Source organism: Sinocyclocheilus rhinocerous, unplaced genomic scaffold, assembly GCF_001515625.1.
Source record: "Sinocyclocheilus rhinocerous isolate Xijiao unplaced genomic scaffold, SAMN03320098_v1.1 scaffold671, whole genome shotgun sequence".
Lineage (NCBI taxonomy): Eukaryota > Metazoa > Chordata > Actinopteri > Cypriniformes > Cyprinidae > Sinocyclocheilus > Sinocyclocheilus rhinocerous.
The window spans coordinates 96,344-105,805 of record NW_015625021.1 but is presented as its reverse complement, the minus strand read 5'-3'; the positions used below and the strand labels follow the sequence as shown (position 1 = coordinate 105,805).

General features: G+C 38.5%; 1 protein-coding gene and 1 long non-coding RNA gene across 3 annotated transcripts in view; one reads left to right on the top strand and one right to left on the bottom strand.

The window, feature by feature from the left end:
- Positions 1-2,871, top strand: part of LOC107747052 (uncharacterized) — a 6,998-nt gene extending 4,127 nt beyond the window's left edge. The window contains exon 3 of the long non-coding RNA XR_001640755.1: positions 2,861-2,871. This is a non-coding gene — a long non-coding RNA (uncharacterized LOC107747052). The remainder of the gene's footprint in view (positions 1-2,860) is intronic.
- The window catches only part of LOC107747026 (thrombospondin-4-like), a 13,095-nt gene extending 4,051 nt beyond the window's left edge, over positions 1-9,044 (bottom strand). For both annotated transcript variants that reach the window (XM_016561442.1, XM_016561450.1), the window contains exons 1-15: positions 8,969-9,044; positions 7,337-7,410; positions 7,091-7,142; positions 6,848-6,999; positions 4,837-4,974; positions 4,673-4,747; positions 4,056-4,208; positions 3,875-3,979; positions 3,683-3,790; positions 2,283-2,442; positions 2,081-2,199; positions 1,930-1,982; positions 1,646-1,839; positions 704-882; positions 564-612 (exon numbers count right to left, since the gene is read on the bottom strand). In XM_016561442.1, the coding sequence (XP_016416928.1) occupies positions 564-612; positions 704-882; positions 1,646-1,839; positions 1,930-1,982; positions 2,081-2,199; positions 2,283-2,442; positions 3,683-3,790; positions 3,875-3,979; positions 4,056-4,208; positions 4,673-4,747; positions 4,837-4,974; positions 6,848-6,999; positions 7,091-7,142; positions 7,337-7,410; positions 8,969-9,044 (1,687 nt within the window). The remainder of the gene's footprint in view (positions 1-563; positions 613-703; positions 883-1,645; positions 1,840-1,929; positions 1,983-2,080; positions 2,200-2,282; positions 2,443-3,682; positions 3,791-3,874; positions 3,980-4,055; positions 4,209-4,672; positions 4,748-4,836; positions 4,975-6,847; positions 7,000-7,090; positions 7,143-7,336; positions 7,411-8,968) is intronic.
- Positions 9,045-9,462: the final 418 nt, after the last annotated feature.

The window sequence follows — 9,462 nt, the reverse complement described above, 5'->3', positions numbered from 1 at the left end:
TTTAATTCGCAAAAAAAAAAAATTTTTGACGCTCACTTCAAGTGGTTTTTGGCTTGTGCAATAAAGGGTTAATGCGAATAATGAGAGATGGAAGTGCATTTGCTGAATAAATTCCTCCATGCGCATCAAAAAAGTCATGTAACTTTGTGCTATGGGACAAACTAGTGGACTGATTTTGCTGCACAGCCATATGAAATGTTGTTATGGTCATTCTTTAAATTCCCACGCAAAGTCTGTCGTCAAAATACTTTGGTATAATTGCCTCCCAGAACTGTCCTAAAGGACTGCGTTCCCAAAAAGCAGGCATCCACCTCTGAAAGCAATCACCGCATTTTATTGTTTCATCTGCTCAGTCTAATTTATTATATATGAAAATGATTATATTCAGTGTTATTATATTCTACTTTTCTTACTGATATTTAGTGCCAGTTTATCAGGAAGTGACGATTTTGTTCTCTTGGATGGAAACGATGCTTTATTTGCAAATGTTTTATGTAATATTTCAATTTTGCGCACAAGTTAAATTCACAACTTTGGATGGAAACCCAGCTATAGTCTTTTACCTACAGCCAGTCCAGGATCACTGTTCATGGTCTGAACAATCTCTCTTCCCTGTTGAAAAAGATGAGCATTCCTTGGTAAAGTTTATACTGTGAGAACTTTGGGTGCAAAATCTCCATGAGGCAGAAAGAAGCGGACAGACCTGATTGAGCACCACCCAGTTTGGATCGATCTGCGCATCTCCTTCTGGATCCAGAACCACAGTCTGATAGGTTCTGAAGTCAGTGAGAGTCACCTCAGTGTTCTCAGGACAAACATCAATGATGTCACTAAATGTGTCATTGTCAAAGTCATTCTCACAAACGTTGCCAATCCCATCACCTGTAAACCAAAAGTCAAGAAAATGAAGCGGATGACTGATTTGACAAGTCAACAAGATCAGAAAATGACTAAAGAGCCGTTTTCAAGCTGAAAAGAACAAATTAGATGATCCGAATGAATTTCCCTGCTGGTTAGGAGTCGGTTAAACTAGTTAAAAAGCCTGGTGGGGACACCAGAATTCCATATTCCAAATCACTACATAAGCTGGTCTTTTGAACAGGACATTATTTTATTAAGAATAATGAGATTAAAGGGTTAGTTCACCCAAAAATGCAAATTCTGTCATTAAAGAATACTTTTTTTGCGCAAAGAAAACAAAAATAACGATTTTATTCCACATTTTCGTCTCTACGCCGTATCTGGGTCAGCGCCGGCGCCGCCACACGCTCGCGTCATGGTACTGTCGTGAACGCGCGTCCACAAGTGACGCAGTAGAGACGAAAATGTGGAATAAAGTCATTCTCGTACCTTCGTAACTTTAAAGTTGAACCACTGATGTCACACGGACTACTTTGTCGATCATCTTGGTACTTTTCTGGACCTTGAACGTGGTAGTTACCTTGCTGTCTATGGGAGGGTCAGAGAGCCCTCAGATTTCATCAAAAATATCTTAAATTGTGTTCCAAAGATGAACGAAGGTCTTACGGGTTTGGAACAACACGAAGGTGAGTAATTAATGACAGAATTTTAATTTTTGGGTGAATTAACCCTTTAAGATCAACAGTTTGATGTAAAGTGAAGTTTCCAAACATTAAAGCCTGACCATCTAAGTCCTCCTGCAGTGGGTTTGGAACCAGACGGCAGTTGTCCGGACCGGGTGGAAGGAGATCGGGAATGCCATCGTTGTCATCATCATCATCACATTCATCTCCAATGCCATCCTTGTCCGTGTCCAGCTGGGAGCTGTTGATAACTGCAGGACAGTTGTCTCGAGAGTCCTGATGCCCATCTCCATCACTGATGATAGAAACCAAAGCATCAGATTGAACGTACTCATTATGGGTGTGAGCAATGAAAATCACCAATTGGAGTGGAGTGATGTAATACCTATCTTTGTTGGTGTCACAAGGATCGCCAATCAAGTCATTATCCACATCCATCTGTGGCAGAAAGAAGGAGAATTATGGGTTACGTAATGCCTCAATTTCTTAGTTTGATTCCACCTTCAGAGTTAGAGACCGTAGGGTGTTAATCAGACCTGATCAGGGTTGCGGACGTAGGGACAGCTGTCGCAAGCATCACCAACATTATCACCGTCTCTATCTTTCTGGTCACGGTTTGGCACCTTTTTGCAATTATCTTTATCGTTTTTGATTCCTGAAAAGCAAAACACAACATCTCAGTTTGACCAATGCAAATGTTCATATTACCCTAATGATGTTTCCTATCTGAAGACTTACCATCCCCATCAATGTCATCATCACATTCATCACCCTGACCATCGCTATCGGTGTCCTTCTGGTCGTTGTTTTTTACCTGACGGCAATTATCACAAGCATCTCCATAATCATCCTGATCAATGTTCTTCTGATTGACGTTGGGGACTAGCACACAGTTGTCCTATCAGAGAAGTAATCGGTAAGAATATCATGAGTAAGAATACCGGTAGACATGATTAACCGGTAGAAATTTGTCAACCGGTAGAGATTTTGGACTATCGTCTCTATCGCGGTTACGCGCTCTCGTGACATTTGCTGTGCTATATGGTCACGAAAACGTATCGTTTGCACGCGTTTTAAGCATTGCGGTTTAAAAACAAGTGATTTTAAGCTGTTGGAATGCAATCAGCAGTAAAAAAGAACTAATTTTGCTATATGCGTGCTCTGTCTGAGAGCGATATCAGAGAGGTGACCGCACGTGAAGATGGTGCTCATAGAGCGCAACAGAGTATTGAACGGAGTTAATTTTGCCACTTTATAAGCCTTGAATGGTCAAAATGCCCGTCTTTGCAAGCATCCTTGTAAACACAATAATTTAGGTCTTAAGTGAAAGCAAACAGCTGAGAAAAAAAACATGTGTAACAGTATATTGGATCCGGGCAGCTCTTAAAGTGACAGCAGTCTAATATTCCTGCTGTCTATAATTCATGTTAATCAAACAGCAAAAGACAGAAAATCTCTCACTGCTCTTGACTAAATCACTTTTGTAACTTTAATAAGAAGAAATATATATTTAATTTACACAGTGAAGAATATGCAGTGTTTTTCTTCATTCAATTACTTTACACAATGTATGAATCATTTCTTAGTTATTTGTTCTACTGTAGTTTTTTGTCCTATTGCTTGTAATTAGTTTCTTACTCTTATGTAATCGCTGACTGTTTACTTGTCTTCAGTGAGTTTTTTTTTTAAATTTAGGCTAGTATTAGTTTTTTGTGATATTGACACTGATGACAAGACTTATGAAATTTCTATGGTATCAAAAATGTTGATATCTTAAAGACCTTATTTGAAGCAAAAATAACTATATTGTGATATATATCGTACAGTGAAATAAAATTACTCATATCCTGATATAAGATTTTGGTTATATCGCCCACCCCTAGTTCTTAATATCTTAGTGAGCTGCCTCCCTAGACAGCATTGATCATAATCCCAACATAAAGTCTGTTCCAAAAGGTAGGAAGCAACCTTCTAAGATTTCCTTCTAAGACCTTTTTTCCCCCCACGCATATCGTATATAGAGAAGACAAGGAAAAGAAGTTGAGTCTCCTGTGCACTTCACATTCAGGATTTTGATTACTTATATATGGTGATATTATAACACTGCCTTTAATTAAGGTGGTGTTGTGACCTCTGACCTCTGTGTTTAGTATCCCATCTCCATCTGCATCATCATCACATGCATCACCGATTCTATCCTTGTCTGCGTCCTCTTGGCCAGAGTTTGGAACGGTGAGGCAGTTGTCCTAGAAAACCGTTTTATTGAGATCTCACCACTGAGAGAATGTTTTAGTACTTTTTCATTTTTAATACTTGTTTTTATGTTTTACCTTTGCACAGTTTCTTTCCAAACATTTCAGTTTTTCATCAGGGAAGCCATCAATATCAGTGTCCGTTCCACATAAGTATCCATTCCCAGCCCATCCAACTCCACACTAAAACAGATTATATCAGTTTGACCACGTAGATCATGTGTTTCATGTGTGAAATACTGTATGATCATTGACTTACTGCGCATTCAATCTGTCCATCACGGTGAACAATGCATTCTGCACTGGCATGGCAAGGATTGGGCTGACCATTACCACAGGCCCGCTCAGGTTTGCAGTCTTTCACCTGATCCCCAACAAAACCAGTCTTGCAGTGGCCACAGCGAAAAGAGCCCTGCCATGGACACACATAAACAAGGAGAATGCAAAGAATGATGTTCCAACTGACTGATATGAATCCATTTCTCAAATGTTGTAGACCATTTTATGGTGTGTTGATCCAACATAATATAAAATCTGTAATCAGTATTTCATTCAGTCTTGGTCAGTCTTTTTTTGTTATCTTACACAGTTATGTTCACAGTTTTAAGGATAAGGGCATATAACGCAAGCTGCCCATGTTAGCATCTGCCTAAAGCTGAAGATTTTAAGTTATCTAAATTAACTGGTTTTATACAAGCCAAAATATTCCTTAATATGACCTCATTCAGTTATAAAAGTCATTTTAGGGTAAGGTACTGCTACTACTGGCAGAAGTCCCTTTTTACAGTGTATCAGAACAGAGCCATTTTTTGGTTTGCGAACCAGAACAGATGGTGCTCTGGTTCTGCGACTAACAGAGCATAATGCATCACTCACTGGTGTGTTGATACAGTTGGAGTTCTCCACGCAGCCTCCATTTGAGTTCTCACACTCATTAATGTCTTTGCACACCTGCATATAAGAATTTACATTCAATTTCAAACATTTTATCCATTGATTGCTTGTATTTGAATTAAAAGATTCCCATTTAAAAATGATACCTGTTTATTGGCAGATGCATAGGCAAGTCCCACCCCCTGCACCTGGGGGCCCATGTACCCAGCAGGACAGGGGCCACAGCGAAAACCAGGTGACGTGTTAATGCATCTCACCCCCATGTGACATGGCATTACAGCACACTGTACACAGCAAAGAAACAGTAGAGAACTAAAATCTTAGTCCACAGTCAAATACAGATTTCTGGCATGAAACTCTAGATGGCGCAGTTCGATAGGTCTAACTCAATCTGACCTAATGACATCATTATCACATGGCACAGCTGATTGGTAATACATGCGGTTCACATGGTTATTTCATGTATGTTATATTTGCAGCAGCAATATTTCTTACATGCTCACAGCAGCATGTTGTGGATTTATTGGCAGTAGCAAGTCTCGGTACTTGCTCTGTCGCAGCAGCAGCAGCAGCGTAGCAGATCTATTCCGCCAAGACCAAACACATTAACATTGTCATGTACATTACCATGCCAATCCCTCCGAGAGTTGTCATGTCAGAAGTACAAATTATATATCTGGATTACACTTTTTCCATAGTCCACTTTTACAATAAAGTACCTTTGCAACTATCAATTAACGTCAATTAACTCTCACTAGACTCTCATTAGACTATTATCAGACTAACAGTTACATATAGCTTCATATAGTAGAATGTGGATTATCAAACTAAAGTGTTATTGTTGGTGCTGATAGCCTTGTGGGTAGCGCGCCGACATACAGCGCCTATGCGCTATGGGTGTCCCGATTTCAAATCCCAACGGGAGGACCTTTCCCGATCACACCCCCCTCTCTCTCTCCCACATAGCTTCTTGTCAGCTATGATCTGTCTTATCATAATAAAGGAAAAAAATTAATGATTGAAATTAATGAGATTCATGTTTTAAATATAAAACATTGAATACAGAAATATGACATGTTGAAAAAATGCAATTATACTTTACCTATGAAACTAAAACTGGCAGTTGGTGGCACCTAGTCGCTGTCTTAATAAGTGAATCATTGATTGGTTCATTCAAACGATTTGTTCAGTACAGCTGATTCCTTCAGGAATGAAGCAAGTGAATGTTCTTTTTTTAATGGGTCATTGAATCATCGACTCATCTGATTCATTCAAAAAACGCTGAGTCATTTAGAAACTAAACACCACTATGTTGATCAGAGACACAACAGTTCTGCTGTCACTCTGTTTGGAACTATTTTCATTAGCAGAATAAACCAAATAAAACGATCGAAAAAATAAAAAAGTCAATATTGTGTCTAAAATGTACTTCACTTAAAGGTGACATATCATGAAAATCTGACTTTTCCAGGTTTTAAGTGCTATAATCAGGTCCCTGGTGCATCTACCAACCAAGGAAACGTGAAAAAGATTAACCCAATCACTTTGTTTAGGTAAGCCTTTTTCTGCAAGCGTCTGAGAAAACGAGCGCGTCTGATTTCGCTCCCTTGGTGACGTGGCAAAGGGATCTCATTATAATATTACCACCCCTTAATCTGTAAACTTCCACTCAAGACACCGTCATTTTGATTTCGCAAGCGACAACAGTGTACCAGCTTTAATGCCATGGCGAAAGTTTGACTGTTGTGAGAAAGTTGTCACAGCTTGTTTCTGCTTCCACTCAAAATAGGCATTTTCAAAATTATATAATAAATTATCTGTGGAGTATTTTGAGCTGAAACTTCTCAGACACATTCTGGGGACACCAGAGACTTATATTACATATTGTAAAAAGGGGCATAATATGTCACCTTTAATATTAACTTAAACATAGCTTATTTCTAATTGATTTATTTATTATTATATACCATTGGATAAAATATAAAATAGTGATCATCTTAAAAGGGGGACTTTTCCACTTGATTCCACTTTTCAGGATTGTTCCACCATATTTGCGCATTGCACTTTCTCCCATTCATGGTAATAGGATAAGCAGGGCATAGGGTTGCTCACTTCTGACTGGAATTCACCCTAATTCATCTCAGACAGCCCACTCACCTCATCAACATCTGTACAGTGAGTTCCATTTCCTGTCATGCCCTCTGGACACGGACCACACTTCACACCGCTGGGAGTCATTATGCATTCCACACCAACATGGCAGGGGTCGGGAACACATGACGGCTCTATAGGATCTACTGGTCTCATGCCTAGCAAGACATGAGAGAAAAAATATGCAACTTTTAGCAGATACACTCTCAGTTATGAATCTAATGCAATCATAAGCTTAGAATTCCTCACCACAGGCTTCACACTCCATAACTGTGTTCTTCAGGAAAACAACTTCCTGTATCTATAAAGCAAAGAGTTCAGTATTATGTAAAAATGTATAAGAACTAAAATGTGCTTTAGGTCTTTAACAGGCTGGAATGTTATGAAAATATTTTTATGTGTGAGTGAATAGCAGAAGTTTTATACAAAATCATTTTACCCGAGAACATGCAATGGCATCCTCTTCCATATTTTTCAGTATTTTAGATGATTTACCTGTTGTTTCAGCAGTTCTTTGATTTCAGCAAGCTCCTGGTTTGTGCCTTTAATCTGTTTGATAATCTCTCCATCTGTAGTAACAATGTAGAATCAGAAAGATGATTTATAGCAACATGCTGAGTTCCCCTTACCTTTTACTTCAAGTCAAGAATTTCAGCAATAATGTATTCAGATTCGTTCTAGCTATCTAATGGCTTAGAATACAGCATGAAGCACTTTTATGATACTTTTACAGTTATTGTTATTTTTGGAACACCTCAGACAATCTGCTAAATATCTTTCACAGTCATACAGATTTGGAATGACACAAGAGTGAAAAACCTAAGAGTGAATATTCATTTTTGGGAGAACTTTCCCTTTAAGACTGTATGAACTGGAAACTACATACAAACAACAGGACGGTTTCATGATTAATGCATATAAAGCTAAGCTCAAAATATAATGACTTTTCCTGCCGGCCCTGTGGATAATTTGTCAGCATCTGACATTATATCAGTCAGGAAATGTATGAGTAATTTGCCAAGAACTCACTCACTTCGATTGTTTATGCGGTGTGTTTGTGAATAGCAAAGCCCAGTCCAAGTCTGTTGCCTTGGCAAGGGCTAATGTTGGATCCTGTTTTCTGTGTTTAGGCATGACCATAACATGTAATCCAAATAGCATGCTTCATTTTGATTAATCTCATGGGTTCATGAACATGTTGTTATGACAGCAGATAAACTGTTGCAGTTGTGATTAATGAAGCTGGTTTATGAGCCACAGGAGTAGCAACACTAGAATTATCAAATCAACCTGAGTGCATTTCTTTCTTAGCTCTAGTGCTGCGGTTAGGGTCCCAGTAAGGCTCAGGTTTCGCTTTTCCCCACTAATGATTGTGGTCAAATTAATTAAAAAAATAAAAAATCCAAGTTTTAAATGTAACAGGAGGGGCTTCTGTCAGAGGTTCCCCTCCCCAGAGGGCAGTCCAGACAAACAGAAGGGAAGTGTGCTCTTTCCATTAGCGGCATCAGTGTTTTCCATATGCATTCCAGGCTTCCATAAGCTCAGTTTATCAGTTATTCATCTTGCCTGGTGGGCCACTTAAAATGTTGGTCTTTATACTGCAACTGCATAGAACGTAAATGTTCTCTTCAGCAGTGTTGTTACGGGTTTTAAAACATACCAAAATCTGCCCACATGACAGGTTCTCATCTTACACGTCAACCAGCATCTGTTAAAAGATTCTTAGCTTAAACCTTTTTAAGAGCTTTGTAAACAATTATTTGAATACAAATAAAGTTGTTCATTTAGGAAACATGGACATTATATATAATCTAGAAAAATATAAATATGAATATTCTCTCTGGAACAATCTTGCAGTGCACTTTAGAGAGTTAGACCAATAATAATCTGTTTGAGTGTATATTGTATCCTTTCTGTAAAGCACTTTCTTTGAAGATGTTAATAAACTTAATAAACAAAAGTCCTTCGTTATAAACATATTTTTAAAGTCCTGGATATGTCCAAGATATAACAAAAGCAGGCATTTTATGGTCAAGTAATAGAAGTTCATTGTGCAAGGAGTGTGCAAACCTTAAATATATATGAATGTCACAGTAAGTGAATGCAAACGTGCAGAAGTCAACTCACCTCTGGATACTCCTTGAGCAGAAACCAGAGCACCGTGCAGATACAAGCTGCAGCTGAACAGGAGAGTCCACAGCATGCTGAGTGAGGGGAGGAGGACGACAGAGCTGAGCTTCTGAGCGTGTCTGTGTCTCTAATGCTTTTATACCACGTCACTGACGTCATCTGCAGTCTGGCTCTTCACAGATCACACCTTTCACAAGGTTCACGTGTAACAGTCTTGAATTGTAATCACACACACACACACAGAATACAACAGACACACAAACACACATGTAATCAATGTAAGTAAATAGAGCCAAACATTAAACACTGTTTCATAAGTATAGCCAGAAGGGCTTTCTGCATTTGAACAACATAACACATAAAACCCTAAAATGACCATTAAAAAGACAAGAACAACATTACAACTCCACTTTGAAAACAGGGGAAGAAATATGATTTTATAAAATGTTATAAAAGTGCCTAAAAATAGTATTACTATTTTACACATTTTA